At 35.9% G+C, this 18747-nt stretch overlaps 1 protein-coding gene across 5 annotated transcripts in view; it reads right to left on the bottom strand.

Moving 5' to 3' along the window:
- The window catches only part of f (espin protein forked), a 490027-nt gene that overhangs the window by 185257 nt on the left and 286023 nt on the right, over positions 1–18747 (bottom strand). For all 5 annotated transcript variants that reach the window (XM_081736896.1, XM_081736897.1, XM_081736899.1 and 2 more), the window contains one exon: positions 3373–3556. In XM_081736896.1, the coding sequence (XP_081593022.1) occupies positions 3373–3556 (184 nt within the window). The remainder of the gene's footprint in view (positions 1–3372; positions 3557–18747) is intronic.

Below are 18747 nucleotides of genomic sequence, written 5' to 3'. Positions count from 1 at the left end.
CTGGCAGGCCCGTATCCAGGGGGGCCTAGGGGGTCCGGCCCCCCCTAAATTTTTGCTGGCCCCCTAAATTTTTTACGGTAGGCTTGCAAATGAACTATAATATAGTGATAACTATAATATGGTTGGGTTGGGCCCCCTAACTTCTACCGGCCCCCTACATTTTTGGGCTGGCTACCGGCCTGCATCCTGGCTAAAATTGACAGTTATCTAACTAGTAATTCTTGAGGTTTTTGTCTCTGTAATGGACATACAGACAGACAAAGTAAATATATAAAGGAATTTTTGGTAAACCAAGACTAAAAAAGAATAGCCTGCGTTAATTTCGCTTACAAAAGATAATAAAAAGCTATAATTAGGCCCAATCAACTGCGAAAAAGTATTCTAACACATGACAGGGGTGGTTCCAAGGGGAAATGAAAGGAGAACCGTCCCCTCTAAAGATTTTTTTCTTTAATTGCAGCAGTAGCTCATTAGGAAAGAGTTTTTTTTTTTTTTTTGGTCGATTCAGTCAGTGTATCACAAGCCTGGTCTGGCACAGCCTAACTAAAACTGTGTGAACTGCAAATATTTTAGGTCCTAGTTCCTTGGGTCGGTCGCGATAAACCTAAAAGGAGTGAGTATAATGGTTCGTACTTTCTCGGAAAACTGTAGAAACGAGGGTGAGATGACTCACTTTTTGAACTAAAATCTACCTAGGGATAGGGACAGTTTGCGCAGCAAGAAACATAAGGTATGTTGTGTGTGTGTGTGTTTTCAGCACTTCTTACGAAAGATCTGACCAAATCTGGGACTTTTTGTTTGAAAATGAAATCTTTTAAGTTTCACGTCCCACGCTTATGCCGGTCAGGCTAAAGGAGACGATGGTGATGAGAAATGAATGAAATGATGCAATGAAGAAAACGGGAGGAAACGAAAGAACCCAAATTAAACCCACGCACACGGTGTTTGTCTACCACAAAGCTTACTTGGAGAGAGCTTGGATCGAACCAAGGACCCCATGCACCAGAAATGAGCGTTCTACCACTGAGTCACCGCGGCCCCGACTTTTTGGTTAAGTGAATGCTTGATTTGTATAGTCTGCAGCGAGAATAGTATACATATAGCGAGACTTACTATATAAAAACTTCAATCGAAAATACAACAAGAAACATATATACTTAGAATGTTGCACCACTTTATTCGTTCATTTATTTTTATTACTTTCAAAGCACTTTGTTTTACTAAAACTCCTTTAAGTACTTATTGTATCTGTCTACCCCGAAGACCAAAATTCTCAAGAACTATTTAATGCATCGCCATCAATGTTGGCCAGAGTGTCACATAGGGCCAAAAATTTGGAAACAAATTCGTTGATGGAGGATGATTCATCTACCGAAAGTGGTGGAAATCAACCATTTTCGATTTTAACAATGATCCGCTATAGAGCGAAAACGGTAATAGATAGCGAGAAGCGGTTTCTTGCAATCGATTAAGCGTCTCAAGAATACGTTTTATCTCCACCTTTACGTCCCTACTAAAACCGGAAGTGACAAATCCATTACAACTTCCGGTTTCAATATTGATCTATATAGAGCAAAAACGTTTTAAAAAAACTAGTTTTTGCAAGCAAATAAACGTCCTAAGAATATATTCCAACTATTCCAATCTCTCTACTAAAACCGGAATTGGTAGAAATCTTTTTAAACTTCCGATTTCAATATTAATTTAGAAAATACTGCGCCATACAAACCAAATTCCTTTACGTGGTGTACAGTACAAGTGATCCTGCTGCTTGTTTAATGCAAAAGTTGTATTCCATATATCAACTCTACACTCGTTGTCCATGAGGCAATTCACTCTTCACGACTGACCTTTCTGCATTAGCTAGCGACACAGGTCTATGCATACGAGCATATCACTAGTAATTAATTTTTCATTGGTTAATAGTCGGATTTTTTTGTTAAAGAATGCTGAATATGTGTTAATACCTGTAGTGCTGTTTTATGTCCTTACATTAAAGGATATATTGCTAGTACACTAAAACCCTTGATGTAAACCCTCGATGAGCTTAACCAGACTAGCCGATGACTTCCAATTGGAGGACATGTGATCAGCATATCCTGAGGTACATGATTGTTGTTGCTGATTTGCTTTAATCGGAGTCCTCTATTTCTTTTATCCCGTAGCTTCTCAATTATCCTCACGACGCCAATGAAATAAACAATATAGCAAGCATTCTTGCAGATAAAATGTAAATTTGGATTTCTTAGCAAGAAATTCCTGAAGTCTTTTAAAATTGGCGGATGTTCTGTAACTCGGACACATCTGCACCATTGTTTAGTTCGGATTATCGATTAATTGACTGTATTAAAAGTCAACAAATAGTATAAAGAGATAACGTTAACATTATTAAATTAAACTCTACATTAAAATTAACAACTATAACATTTTTTTGTGTCCTGGGAATTCGAATCGGAAGATTATTTACCTGGAATGATTTCAGCAACCGATTTCTGTTACTTTCAGCTGCCACACACTAAATGAAAAACATCGGGTTCTCAAAGATTTTTTAACGGTACTTAAATTAGTTGCTTTCTTCAACGAAAGCATAAAAATCAGCAAATGTGTTTTTACAATATTGGTGATCACCTACACATACTAACTCACATCTTGGCGATACCAACATATTTGTACTTAAATAAAAACGATTTAAGGCACCACTATTTACACATAGTTCTTAGAATTTAAACTATTTCACTTCATTTCTCGCAACTTTAGGTTGCTTTCTTCTTCTTCTCTAACCCACAGAAAAATTGTTTCTACTTATAACTTATGTACCAATCTGAAAAATTGTGTGACCTACCCCATTTAAGTCACAGTTTTTGAATGAAGCTGTTTATAGCTATATCCCAAATCTTGCCGAGGTTGCCTTCATCTAAATGTAACGTTGGATGTTTTGTTCTACTGTAAATGACTCGAACACGTTCCTAGAGTTTGTTGAGCTTTTTTTAAAAAAATGTGCCAGACTGAGTTAAAGTACTTTTCTATCTTGTTTATGGTGTGTGAAAACTTTTCACCGAATAGAAAGAAACCTGTTGTTAAGAACTCTGCATATTGGAATTTGTTACAGTGACAATTTAAGTATGAATGAACTCATTGAAATGAAGTGTGGATATAAGATCTCCACTCATATTTCTTCAACTGCAAACCTAACAAGGTAAACATTTGCTTCAGGACCAACCAAAAACGACGGCCAATTTGAGAGGTAATGATGCATGATTCTATACATTGAGTGTTTGAATGCTAGAATGACAACTATGACATTCATGAATGTTCCATAACGCTTTTGACCCAAAATATTTAGTACTGTCCGTTACAAGAAGAGACACTTACCATCCACTTCAGACAATTGAGGCAACCCATTTGGGCTGCGGCGTGAAGAGGAGCCATTCCATCTTTCGCACGGATGTAAAGGGATCCCCCTGCCTCTGTTACCAAGTACTTCAGAACGTCCAGATGGCCCTCCTGTGCTGCTAAGTACACGGGAGTGACGTCATTGTCCATCTGAGTATTGGCACTGCAAATAAAAGAAAAATATATATATATGAAAAATTTAGGTTTGCAACAAGAACAATGATATATATTCAAATCCTACTTAATGGATTTCTTCCATCGTTTAGAGATTATCTATCAAATTTACGTATATTGTCTCTGTTACATTGACAAATATTATTAAAGCCTTTCTCCCAGGGGTATAATGGCCCGCCGAGACACAGGGCAAATGAATCTATTTAGTACCACAAACGAAAGGAATAAAAGAAATTCAATGATATACCATTAGTAAAAATTTCCCATGCTTAGATACATTTTTAATTGTGCTTTTTATACAAATTTAAGAATGCTGAATTTATTGGAAAAATTGTTAAACATATCCGTTCATGGGATGCGTCGAAAAGTTTTCTGAAATTTAGGATATAAATATATAAATCCCTCAACTTTGAGGTAATTTTTTATCGTGATTATATGAACGGGTATCTTTGAAAATAATTCAATTGGATCTAGGATCCTGAAATTAGATAAAAGCGCAATTAGAATTGTATCGAAGTAAAATGAAAATGAAATGAAATCTTCGAGTTTTACGTCCCACGGTTATGCCGGCTAGGCTAAAGGAGACGATGATGATGAGAAATGAATGGAATGGTGAAATGAAGAATGTGGGAGGAAACGGAAGAACCCCGAGAAAACCCACGCACACCGCGTTTGTCCACCACAAAGTTCACGTGACGCGAGCCGGGATCGAACCACGGACCCCATGCACCAGAGATGAACGCTCTACACTGAGCCACCGCGGCCCCTATTGTATCGAAGTGTGAGGACTTTTACTATTAGCAAAAGCGGTACCTCAAATATCCCAACTTTGAGGTCAATCTTCTCCGTTCCCATGGATGAATATGTATACTAGTAGCATGTACGTTACCCCTTTGCCTGAAGTATTTACAATAATTTTCTGAAATAATACACAAAATACAGTTCTTGTATCTTGTGATTTTTTATTGATAATAACTATTCAAGGCTCGTCTAAGGTTGACTAACCTGAAGTTATTAGCTGTATTGCCAGGGGACCGCGGCTATCTTCTGACATCAAACTAAAACGGAATTTGGTTTGAAGTATCTTTTACATGTTATAGTTAAAATAATATGTGGTTATAGATATAAGATGAGATGTCTATAGCAACAACCTCTATCAATGGCATAATGTTCCTTCTCCGTCAACTTGGTAGGGCGTCCTTCCTATATATGTACCAACGACCTTTTTATAGCTCCCTCCCAATATCTATAACACATCCCCCTTTTTAAAATGGAATCCCAATCAAGCCTTCAGCTTCCTCCTCTCTTATTTTTGATCCAAAACCTTTAAATGAAGAAAAAGAAAAGCTTAGCATCTTTGACCAATACATAGCTTGGGACTATCCTACTCAGCCAATGATCCTACTGAACTTCCTAATGTCTATTGAGAAAGTATAACATAATCAAGCTGACACGTTACCTTCTGGAAACGAAAGTCCGTTGAGAAAATTGTATTAGGGATTTTTAAATATCCACATTATTAGAATCAAAACTAAAAGAGTTACAATTTTTTAACGGGTAATGCTTCAATTCACTCATACAGATGCTTCAAAATCTTAGTTTCGTGCTCTTTGTATATTACATGACACAAGCCATGCAACATACAAAAATTAATGCTTTGTTACGATGTCTTACGTTTGATTACCCGAGTGAAATCTCAATTTAAATTATTTAATTAATTTTACATATATATCCTTATGATTTCAGACATGGAAAATACGGTAATGATTTTGCAATATATTTGATTTAGTATTTACGTGGCAGGAACACCAGACATCTGGCATAATGAATTCTTTGGAATAATGAGTTCTTTCTTTTCAGTTCAGCAATTTTTAGATTTATTTTACGCGACTTTCTACTCTTCCCTACACTGAGCATGATTTTTCACTTTCATGTAGTGCTTCTTCCTTATATCTTGAATTATTTGGTCTGTATATTTCAATAACAGCTTTCCTCTGAGCAGCTAATAACGTGATTCATCCATGTCTCATAATATGTCCAATTATCCTATCTTGTCTTTTCGAAATATTCTTCGCCATACTGCTTTTTCACCCTCTTATCATTTCCAATACTCTTTCATCTGATACCTTATCCACCTAATTTTCAATATCCTTTCTATATAGCTCCACAGTTCAAAAGTTTCCGTTCTCTCTTCTTTAAGAATCCATGCTTCACTTCCATTCAAAGGTATAATCTATACCTATGCTTTCATCACCTTTCCTTCAGTTCTATATCCATGTTCACAGTTAGAAGCTTCTGTTTACCTTCGGATGGTTTCTTTGCCTGAGCTATTCTGGATTTTACATCTTGTTTACACCTATTATCGCTTGTTATATTTTACTTCCTAAATAGCAGTGTTCCTGCACCTCTTCCAACAGATGATCTATTTTGATCTTTATTTTGTGTTATTTCTTTTATATGTCCATCCAGAAAAAAAAAATCAATAAACCATACGATTATGAGAATAACAAGAAGACAATTGTCGTAACGAATCCAAAATAATTAAATGAATACCCATTTTTATTTTACTTTATAAAATTCAAATTTAGCACATGTATTTGCCAATAGGAGCAGAAGCTCGAAGTAAGGAGTTCGAACTCATACTTGTTGGCAGAGACGAACGCAGGGGGTGGGCCCTGGAGGTCCAGACCCCCTCCGAAATCCGAACTTTTTTGTAAATTTAGTCTAATTTTAGGGGCAATTTTACAATTTTTAATATAATTTAGCCTGAAATTGTGTTCGGACCCCTCCCCCCCGAAAAGCTTTGGTCCCCTCCCGAAATAAATTCCTGCGTACGTCCCTGCTTGTTGGGGATAACAAATAATTAGTAGGACGGAAAACATTCTGAATTTGGAAGAAACTACGTTTAGCTTATAATCTAAATGGTTATTGGGATTCTTACAAAATCAATCGATATTGTGTGATTTATAGAATTTGGTCTCATTATTTACATAAGTAAAGATTATAAAAGTTTTAAGATCCTAGAATAATAATCAGAGATTTATAATAAATATTTTACTATAGTTGATGTTATTGTAGATTGTGCTAATAAACAAGGTATTTATTTTCAAGATGCGTATGTGGATGTATCTTATAAAGTTTAGTCTAAGCTAGTGTCTGCTATCTACTATGGCTTATTTAGTATATAGGTATCACTCACTGAACTTGGCTCAGCTACCTGATAAAGTGGTTTATATAATTACACGATTGAGCAATTATTTTTATGTGATTGATCTTTAGAATTCAAGGCCTACAATTCAATGTGGTGGCTCTTGAAGAAAGTCGCACCTCAAAAAAATCGCTACAAGCTAAAGGAAGAAAGCTTTATACAGCTTCTAAAAGTTGCATATAAGAATGAGTACACCAGTAATTCTCCTCAAAAGCCGCCACTGATCAATATTCAACCACCCTCGATGATTGAGCGTAAAACTTATTGAGGTCTACGAATAAGAAGACATTTATGTAAATTAAGTACGTCTCTTCTGAAGTCCCAGAACTGATTCGTCGGTATACAAATGTGAGTTTGGAATGAATATCGTTTCTCACTGCAGAGAAATATACATAAATTGGATGATTTGTTTCCATTTAGCGTTTCTTTAGCAAACCTACAGTTTAAGGTGGAGTCCGAACCACTGTAAATGCGTTGTTCCAATTCTGAAAGGTTCTCACAGTGGGAATCGAACCAAGGACTCCATGCACAAGAGGCGCACGCGTGCTAGCTTCTAAACCAACTGTCAGGGCTAAAGAAATATAAGCACACCGTACACTGAGAAAAAAAATGTATGTGGCGTACGTAAATACGTAGGTTACATGTTTAAATCTTATAGTTTTTGGACTTAACGTACAGCAAACATATAACTGATAAAGTATATTTTATACGTATTTTCCGTGTACAGTAAGTGCCAGTGCCGTGCCGTGGAAAATCAGCGCCCGGGGCGAGAGTATACGATGGCGCCCCATACATATATTCCAAGTAATTTTTCCTTTCTTTTGCCCCTTTTTCTCCCGATTTTTTCGCCCCCCTTACTTCGGCGCCCGGAGCCGTCGCCCCGCTCGCTCCCCTTCCCACGGCACGGCCCTGGTAAGTGCTCAGAATAAACGGATTTTCCGTACGAACGAAAGAACTGTATATGAGCGATCAGGATCTTGTACACAGATGGACGTATGTAGCATATAGCAGACGTATGTAACATACGTATACATACGTAATATACGGAAGACTGTTAAGTATCAGGCATCCTGCAACGGCACGATATAACATCTAAGCGGGAAAAACGGCAGTAGGTATGTAGCATATGGATAACGTATGCTCCATGTAGATTTCTGTAGTAAACACAAGGGTTCCGTATATTTGTATAATATACCGCTATTCGGATTTTTCTCAGTATACATGTATTTCAAAGGTATAGAAAGCAAGACATTTGGAATCAATTCAGCTTAGTAGGTCATTTAACGAGAAAAGAAAAAAATTGGGATTGTTCCAGGAAAATGTGACGAATGGGAACTCTTAATTAAGGATTAACCTAGAGAAGAGTGGATCACTAAGTTCATACCTCTGATCATAACAGTACATATTCTCTCTTATCCACCCTTCAAAAAAAGAATTGAAAAGCATTCCTGCCACAGTTCAATTGAGCATTTTTGTTAACAGTTATATAAAATAAGAACAAAGAAAAAAGAATAAAATAAAAATATTTTTTTAAAAAAAGCGTAACAAATTGACAACAAGAAACAATAAAATACGGAATGAGGCACAACATTGAAGAGCCAGACGTGCTTTATGGTTGTTGCAGAATGACAGTGTCCACGCTTATGATTCTAATTATTATTATTATTATTTTTTCTAATCGAAGCACGTAAGGAGAACTTCCTGCTAGCAAGTGTTGAAAATTGTTAAGTGAGGTTGAGTGGTACAAATAATTGAAGGTATGAAAGAACGTTGGGCACAGAACATTGACCTGCACTACCAATATACTTGCGTTGTATGTATATAGTATATACATATGTGTGTGCTATGTTTAAACTGCGTGAAAATATAACAGTGTCATTATCACACGCAAGAATATATTGACGAGTTATATTTGTCGAACACTCAATAGCCAATCTGATGTTTAAGTGTTTGAAATAACTAGACGAAATTTGTTTTGTCACTGTGAAACCGTTCCTGTGCTTCTGAGATACATGTACTGTTTATTTATCATTTATTTTTTTAAAAAATAATAACCTTACATCAAATAATTATTGAATAAACAGAAATGAGTACTCATTTATTTTATATTTTGATAAGCGACTTATAGTTTATATAATGTCACGATCTTTTCCCCCTCTTATCTCTGTACTCATTACATGAAGGAGAAAACTTTGAATCATATGCATTATTGTCTGGTTAGTTTACCTTAATTTTGTACTGTTACTGATTATATTTTTTGTTTTCCAGTGTCCCACTTCAGTTTGCTCTTAGTACTTTGCGTGGATCATGTGAATCATCCGACAACAAAATGAACATTTAATTCAACAGAATATTTGTGTCACGGTGACACAAGAAGTCGATCTTGGAGTTTCGTTACGGACAATATTTACAGTAGGCGCTCTTTAATTCTACAGTAGGCGAATTCTATAGTTTGGCATATTCTGCAATCCGGTATTCTATGAGTTCAGCATATTCTGTAATCCGGCACCAATTTGGCCGTAAATATCATTATAGTGTATTATTTTCTTCTTTTGAATTGTGATTTTTTTTTAAATATTAATACAATAATATTAAATTTAAATAAATATTCAATGTTTCAATTTAATTCTATACTCCTTTCAATTATAAATAAAAAAGATAATATTTTGAACCCCGCAGCAGGCCCGTATCCACGGGGGGCTAGGGTGGGCCGGCCCAATAAATTTTTACTGTTTCCCTAACATTTTCACGGTAGGCTTGTAAATGAAATATAATATGGTTGGGTCGAGCCCCCTAACTTCTACCGCCCCCCCTACATTTTTGGCTCGCTACTGGCCTGCCCCGCAGTTATTAGAGTGACGAAAAACTTTCTACAATAGGATATTTGTAATACTAAACGAGTCGGGGGAAAAAAGCTTTCTGAAAAGAGAGACGAGACGAGACGAGAAAACCTTATTTCCAGTCTCGTCGCGTCTCGTATGCAGCATTAGAGATCACCAAATTAAGAAGGTTAGCACATCATGAACAGAGCATTCTGATAATGACTAAACCAAGTATTAACTAAATAGGGTGGCATTCCTTTGAAAGCATTTGGAAAAGTCCTCAGTGGCGATACTACAATATATCTTCCTATCGTTTAGCAATAACGTCGTATTTTCTCCAATATTAATATTTTTGTTATTTGTTTCACTTACTTTGCGAATAATAACAAATGAGTTTAGTTTCACATTGTGAAACTACGGTAAGAGTTTTGTTTCAGATTGTAAAACTAGGGTATGAGTTTCGTTTCACATTTTGAAACTACGGCATGAGTTTCGTTTCACACTGTGAAACTACGATATGAGTTTTGATTCACATTGTTAAATTACGGTATGAGTTTCGTTTCACATTGTGAAACTACGATATGAGTTTCGTTTCACATTGTTAAATTACGATATGAGTTTCATTTCATATTGTGAAACTACGATATGAGTTTTGTTTCACATTGTAAAACTACGGTAGACTTTGGAGCTATGGGGATTCAATACGGAAACCAGAAGTGATAGGTCTATCACTTCCGGCTGCAATAAGAGAATAAGGTCGAAGATGGAACCTGCTACAAGGGTAAGGAATCCACATCGAAAACCATTTCTTGCTAGTTGTTAGAGTTTTTGCTCCATAGGAAATTGATATTGAAACGGGAAATGGTATATTTCTATCATTTCAGGTTGCGATAAAGGGATAAGAGGAGGAGATAGACACTGAATCCATCTCTCTTACTGTTTTTGCTCTGGTACTTGACAGACAGCCACAGACGTTCCATATTTTCCAAACTTTCGCATTGGACAGTTCAGTTTACAGTTGTCAGCAGAAGAAAACCGCAACAACAGCTTTTATTGGATTTTTTTGAGAGCTTTATCCGAATCAACGCGTCACTGGAGTCAAAGTTATTCGTTCCACTCAAAATAGCATATCATACGAGAGCTGTAGTTTACGTATAGTCATGTTCAAAATGTCTTGGTCACCCATCTTGCGTTAAAAGGCCATATTCTAGCAATGGTATCTAGGTAATTAAAATATTTTGGATCTTAAATTGTAAGTATCTTAATTGGGCAAATAAAATAAACATTTGTCTGATATGATTCCAGAGGTGGGTTAGAGCACAGGAATTTTCAAAGATAGGTGGGAGGACAGATTGAAGACTATACAGAACAATGGAATGAAAACAATGTGTTACGAACAGCTTTCTCAAATACTTGATAAAAACTAATTACTTGCAGTTTAAAGCATATATATCATGTGTATCACCTGATATATATGTTTTATAACAATGTGTCAGATTTCGTTTTATGATTTTGTTTGCTACAAAGGAACAGGAATTGATTACATCAAAGTAGGCGCGCACCCAGGAATGTTTGTTGAGAGGGATCCAACCTTTTTTTTTTTGGGGGGGGGGTCCTATAATACAAGCCACTTTGTCTATGTAGTATTGAACGGTATTATTCTGCGCCCGAAAAGACAATAAGTAAATGTAAAATACTTTCACCTATATTTTCAGAAAAAAATGATAGAACTAGATTTTTTTTTATAAGAGAAAGAGTATAGATGAAGTGAGAGATCAAATTTTCATGCTGCAGCAATCATTTCCCTATTAAGAGGCCTCATCCCGGCGAAATTAAAATTCCGCTAATTTTACAGTAATTATGTGATATCTTCAAATAGATAAAAGATAATCTAAATGTGGAACAAGAGCGCCCTAGACAATATTATTTTGCGTGAGGTACCGTTATCACAAGTCACCTAGTGGCTTTCCGTTTTCAGCCGTTTAGAAACACGAAAATAAATGCCGATTTTCAAAATGGCTCGAAATCGAATGCAGATAAGTGAGTCGTGATAACGGTATCTCGTGTAAAATAATATTGTCTAGGGCGCTCTTGTTCCACTTTTCGATTATCGTTTATCTATTTGAAGATATCACATAATTACTGTAAAATTAGCGGAATTTTAATTTCCCTAGGATGAGGCATCTTAAGCAAGTATAGTTTTATTGGGAAAGTATACGAAGTATGTTGAGTTAGGAAGTTATGGGAGGCTCCAGACCCGGTGCCCTTTCCCTTGGGTGTACCCTTGTTGAAGAGCTTGAAATTTAGTATTTTTGTTGACGCTAATACAGGACCAAACAAGAACATTCATCTAGAATAACTGAGGGTTGTTTGTCTTTTCTAAGTTGCTATCTAAAATTTCATTTAGCATATTTTATACATTAAGTTTCTCTGTTTTCCACGTTCATTTTAATCGTCCCAGGTTGGTAAAAGTGGCGGTGTAAGAAGGCAAAACGGGGTTTTCCGCTTCGGAAGTTGAGGTGCCGGAACCCTCAGAAAGGCAGCGTCCCATGTCGGCCGTTAAACAAGCAAATAGTTATTCGGTCAACCACGAGAACCAACACGCAATTACACGGAACTCTTCAGAGAAGCCGAGTAGGCAGGAAATTCTTACAAACCATCATCACATGTATTACAAATTATCTGGATCAATAATTACTATTAGTACTCAACCGGCTGTGGATTGAAAACAATGTGTTACGAATAGCTTTCTCAATATTTGATTTTTTTAAAAAAGAAAAAAAAACTAATTTATTTGTAGTTTAAACATGTATATCATATGATATACATGAATTATAACAACGTGTTAGATTTTATTTGCTGTAAATTCACAGGAATTGATTACTTCAAAGAGCTTGTAATCAGCTTGATCTCATTTTCGAGACGAGACGAGATAAATGACAATTTTCGTCTCATTTTCGAGACGAGAGCAGAAACTTCACGAATCTCGTTCACCCAAGTCTTAGATTTCAAACACTACTTTAGTGTTACATGATTCATATATAAAAACTATAAATTCATAAAGTCATTGTATGAACACAATGAAGAGTATTTATCATCAATTGAAGATACAGAAGTTATTGCAAATAAGGTTTTATTGCTGTTATATCACACCCTCCCGGAACCTCTCGTAGCGTGAAGGGATTTTATAGTAACTTCTAGGTGAAATTAAAAATTAAAAAATCAAGACATAAATTTTATTTCATAAACTTACAAAAGAAAACGGGAAAAACTTTGAAACGATACTAGAAAGAATGCTTCAAGAATCGAGACGAGACTTCTACTAAATTTCCGAGACGAGTCTAAGAAATATTCTTTTTTCGTCTCGTCTCGTAGGTATCACTATTTTGGTTTGATATAAGTAACTTTAGACAACCGCGGGAGTAAGACATTTCAACTTCAGTAACTTCAGTAAGACAACTTCAGTAAGACATTTCCTACCAACTGGTAGTTGTCATAATTTTTTTTTCTTTTACGCTCTACCCTTGTTCCAGTGGGGGTCTAAGATTCATCCACTCTCTTTGAAAAGTGTACCTGATGCAAACTGGGAAAGTAAAAGAGAGCGAATCACGCGAATCCATGAGTGCCGAAGTTAGGATAGTATGAAGCCCTTGGACTTTCAGGGCCTATTTCGAGAAGAGGGCTACATTTATCTTAACTTGAATTAGCAACTGCATTTACTGGTTAGGGGACGCGGTGGCTCAGTGGTAGAGCGTTTACTTCTGGTGCTTGGGGTCCCGGGTTCGATCCCAGCCCCCGCCAAGTGAACTTTGTGGTGGACAAACACCGTGTGCGTGGGTTTTCTCGGGGTTCTCCCGTTTCCTCCCACTTTCTTCATTCCACCATTTCATTCATTACTCATCATCACCGTCTCCTTTAGCCTAACCGGCATAACTGTGGGACGTAAAACTCAAAGATTTCATTTCATTTTTGCATTTACTGGTTATGTGTCAGCGATCATGGCGTCACTTGACGGTTGCTATAGTGTTTCAGAGCTACCCCGTGACTAAGCGGTAGGTGTAAGCGCTTTCGGCGTGGGGGACCCAGGTTCAATTCCCGGCAGAAGTTTATGTGATTTCGGATCTCACGTTAAGCTGTAGATTCACGTCTCATATAGCCTCGCTGCTGAAAAGACTCTAAACTTAAAATCAAATACTTATATTTAGTAATATACTTATATTTACTTAAATACTTATATTACTCTAATTTAATATGATATCACAACATTTATTGTAGAGAAAAAAAAGCTACATCTGTATCTTCCTTATGATTGATCTGATGGATTAGTGTTCAACGTTCCTTCTCAGAGCAGTTTATATGAGACAAGATTTGTTACATGAAGTCGAACACCCGAATTACAACTCTGGTTTTTGTCTGAAGCTGATTGCTCCAACCAGGAATCGAACCCATAACCACACACTTGAAATATTTGGCCATGAGGAGGGATCGCACGAATCATGTGCACAGTCTGTAAAATTAGTCTGAAAACAACAACTAGAATGAAAACAAATCCAAGTACTATTCAGTAGAAGATTTATTTTTCACTAACGCTTCCACCATGCCTCAAACCTTGTCCATTGCTAAAGTTAATAGCATACCAAGTATAGTAATTTTGATTTTACAATCTCCCTAATTTATAGCTTATGAAGCGTAATAAAAGGCCTAAATGATTTTTTATTTCAGTGTTGTGTGGTGAGTTCATCGATTCCCATTGGCTCTATATTTGGATGTCTAGACTAGGGATGGGCACGAGACAAGATTTGAGACTGTCTCGTCTCGAAAATGTGCTGTAAAAGTGATGTCTCGACTCGAAAAATATTTATTTTTCTATTGGAAGAGCTGTGTGTCGACTCGAAAAATATATATTTTTCTATTGGAAGAGCTGTGTGTCGACTCGAATTTTATCAGAAAAATTCTGTCTCGACTCGTCTCGTGCGCATCCTTAGTCTAGACCAGAGCTCCGTATTTGCTAATTTAAGTTACTTCTCAGGAGTTACAATACTTCACAATGGTATTTCCAACAACGGACGTTATATGAATCCGCAACAAATCGAATATGAGACCCATGGACACCAAAAAGATACATGTATTAAGCATTTTGCTACATAAGACAGTCTCAATTTGATCATTGCCTGTAAACATGTGGTGTAAATTAGAGTGAAAACCTTGCCAAAGGAAAGAAAAAAATACTTTTCTAGCATAAAACTTGGCATTAAGGATTTGAATACGAAAATCAATTATAAAGAATTTCAGTAAATTACATAGAGCTACTGTCAAAGCTTGCTAGTGTAAATTATTGTAAAATTACTATCCAGCATATATTTGATTTTGATTTTAACGTCCGTTTCATCACCGAGGCTATATCATACGTGGTTCTACAGCTTAATGTGGGGTCCGAACCACATGAGCTCTCACCGGGAATCTAACTCGGGTCTCCCATGCCAAAGAAGCGTACGCTAACCGCTTAACCACGAAGGAGCTCAATATCCAGCATATCATGACGAATAACGTTCATATTAAAATAGCAATGCGTATAATAATAATAATAATAATAATAATAATAATAATAATAATAATAATAATAATAATAATAATAATAATAATAATAATAATAATAATAATAATAATGGAGGAATGACTTAGTAATAGAACGCTCCCTTCTGTTGCGAGGGCCACACGAGTTGTGGTGTATAATATCATTCCTGTAAGTTTTCTAAGGGTTTTCTTGTTTTCTCTCCCATTCTCATTCCACCAATTATTTCATAGCCCATTTACTTTCAATAATCTCCCGTTCTCTTTTTAGAATAAAGGACACATCTGAGGGACGTAAAGCAAAGAAAATGCATTTCATGTCATTTAAAATAAAGATTAAATTAATTGTAGCCTATGATTTACCACGTCCTATGATTGTGTTTTAACAACCAAATCTTGACAGCATATTTGTTAAACATTCAATGTAAAATTATCTTAAAATCTACACTTTTAAACAGATTTTTTAAAAAAAGAATCTATTTACAGAGAGTGATAAAGACTTCCGCTTCTCTAAGCAAACAGGCTACAAAATGATGTTGAACGCTGAAGCAGTTAGCTTGCTTTCAGGATCATCAATCGAGAAACGGTCTCTTCATTCATTGTAAGCGATGCGTGGAGAAAAAGTGAAGTTACAAAATAGAGAATAGAAAAGTGACTGAGAACAAACTAAAAAGAAAAAAAAAATGTCTTTGTCCATCTTGACTCTCCAGGAAGACAGTAGACAGAACACAGATGAGAGGCCAAGTGTGTAAGGCGACCTCAAGCTATATCATGGACCAGTTCACACCTAACGATTTAAAAATATATACGGTTCCGTTTCTGTTCCGTACTTCCCTGAAACACTGTATTTCATATAACAGAATATTAGTGTTACATATGTATTTAAAAATACTGTAATCAGCTTAGACCCACTTCTACGAAAAGAGTTAGTTTCACAACCTTGAGGGTGATTGTTGGATTATATACAGTATTGGAAGTAAGGTATTCCAAAATGAAATGAAATGAAATCTTTAAGTTTTACTTCCCACGGTTATGCCGTCTAGAATAAAGGAGACGGTAATGATGAGAAATGAATGAAGTGGTGGAATGAAGAAAGTGGGAGAAAACGGGAGAACCCCGAGAAAATCCACATGCAAGATCCACAATCGGTAGATCCACAATCCACAATCGGTAGATGCAAATATGATTTGTGGCTATGAGTTCGGTTTTAAAGTATTCCTACATAGAAAAAAAATACTAGCAATCAATCTTGCAAACTTCAGAAGGGGATTCAAAGTTCTTTTAGAACTCTGACAGGGGGGAAATCAAATGTTATTATGGATTTCAGACTAGAGGCAAGAACCAGTAGAGGCCAGGGCTTAATAGTATATCATCTAATATTTTTGGAAGTGGGAAACTTGAATGATAATTATGCAGAAAATTATAACGATTTTGATTTTTTTGAGAAATTATGGACCGATGTCCTTTTTGTTTCAACAGACATTTTAAAATCGATAATTTTAAGTAAAAATCCAAAATTCTGACCGATGAAAAATTTTCGCCTTGCCTTTTTTTTTTTTTTTTACCGTTTTTTGCTCTGTAGTGATCAATGTTACAACCGAAAGTGGTTGATTTCTACCACTTCCGGTGCAGGTATCACCTCTGTCAGCGAACTCGATTTCTAATTTTTGACCCTCTACATGCTTCCAAAAATTGACGGTGATCATTGAAGTAGTTTTTGAGATTTTTTTTTTTATTTCCCGGACGAACACACACACGTGGACACAGTGATCATTTCAGAATAGTTTCTCGGGAGCGGGGGAATTTCAATACACAGTGGGTGAAAAGTTGTATTAAGAGAATTCTGGGAATTCAAATTGAGCACGATAGGATAGTTCGTAATTCCGAGGAGGAAATTTCTGCCCGGGAGCACTCCCTGAATTAATCAAGGGAGCGTGCTGGCTCAGTGGCAGAGCGTTTACTTCTCTTGTGTGAGGTCCCTGATTCGTTCCTCGGCCAAGTATGTTTTGCAGTGAACAACATTGTATCCGTGGGTTTTCTCACGGTACTCCCGTTTCCTTCCACTTTCTTATCCCACCAATTATTCCATTATCATTCACTTGCTTTAGCCATTGTCTACTTTAGCCTAAGGGATCATAATAAGATAATATGAATATATATACAACATAAATGCAATGTATAAAAGAGTTTTGGTAACTCAAACTCTTTAATTAAAAACAAAGATCTAGGTTTGTTGGAAATTACGTGCTGAATCTAATGAGCTTCAAGATTGTTTCATTAACAAGCAACCTTCGAAAATCAAATAAAGTTTACAGACGTTACATGAAAACAACCATCTGTTACTAATTTGCATAAAAAATGCAAATGATGATAAATTATGTTACATGCTGGAACAAACGAACGTAAAAAAGAAAAATGAATTGTCTGTTATTTCTTTTTGAAGAGTTTCTTTTTTTTTCAATGATACATACATAAATTCCAGTAGCTGAGAATAATATTACCTTAACAAGACAGCACAATATACATATCAACGTCATTTTACAAGAGAATTAGAGAATGATTCAATGGAATTATGAATGAAAAAAGAGACAGACATTCACAGTTCTTTTTTAAAAATTCTTTTTTAGTCTGGGGTCTACAAATTACCATGGCATATGTAGCAGATGTATACATTGTATGATACGTATCGTGAGATTGCTAAGCAAAAACATCAAGCATATACAGTAGGTCTACTTTTTTGTGTGTTGTAAAGTTGACATTTATACATACGTACACTAAACAATAGCAGTTCTTAAGTTGTTATTCACATTGTTTGCAAGTACACTAATATGATGTCCTGTACTGTCTTTTGCACCTAGGTAATATGTATTCAAAGGAAATATATACAGGGTATATCAAAATTTAAGGCAATAGAACAACTTTGTTATGGATAAACATACGAAAAAATAGACTGAAGGAAAAGCGTTCGAAATAGATGATTTTTCAATCTAACATGGTGGGATTTTTCCAATCGCATCAGCGTTTGGGTTTTGCACTGGTTATGTGTCCTATATTAAAAGAAAAAGTAACGTTTTCAGAGCAGCAGGCTATTCAAACAACGCGACCTTTCGTACCTGCGAACCTCTACGAGTCTATCTCTATAACTTGAATTTCTCTTGATGTAATCTCGATAACCCGAAGCTATAACTCTAAACTTTTACGTAATTGTCATTGTTGCTAGTCCTGTTATTGTTGCTAATGTGTATTATAATTGTACTTTACTCATGTCTAGACATGGAAGCCCCATCTCCAAAACAATACCTGTACAGTATTTTACTTTAACTAGTAATCTTAATTAATTTAAGGAACTTTCACAACTTCGAGTTATAGAGGTTGAATGAATAAAACTTCGAGTTATAGAGATTACATGGTCAGTTTTCACGAGGAACGCGGAACCTCGGTATTTCGAATTTTCATTGTGGCTTTCATGATAATTCAAAATTTGATTACTCAATAAACTCTTAAAAAAACGATTTTTTAATCTATTCCCTTCGACTTCGAGTTATCGAGGTCCCACTGTATTATTTTTTTTAAAAAATC

Source organism: Thermobia domestica, chromosome 13, assembly GCF_964235325.1.
Source record: "Thermobia domestica chromosome 13, izTheDome1.hap1.1, whole genome shotgun sequence".
NCBI classification, from domain to species: domain Eukaryota; kingdom Metazoa; phylum Arthropoda; class Insecta; order Zygentoma; family Lepismatidae; genus Thermobia; species Thermobia domestica.
Note: the sequence above shows the minus strand (reverse complement) of the source record. Positions and strands in the feature narration are given on the sequence as shown.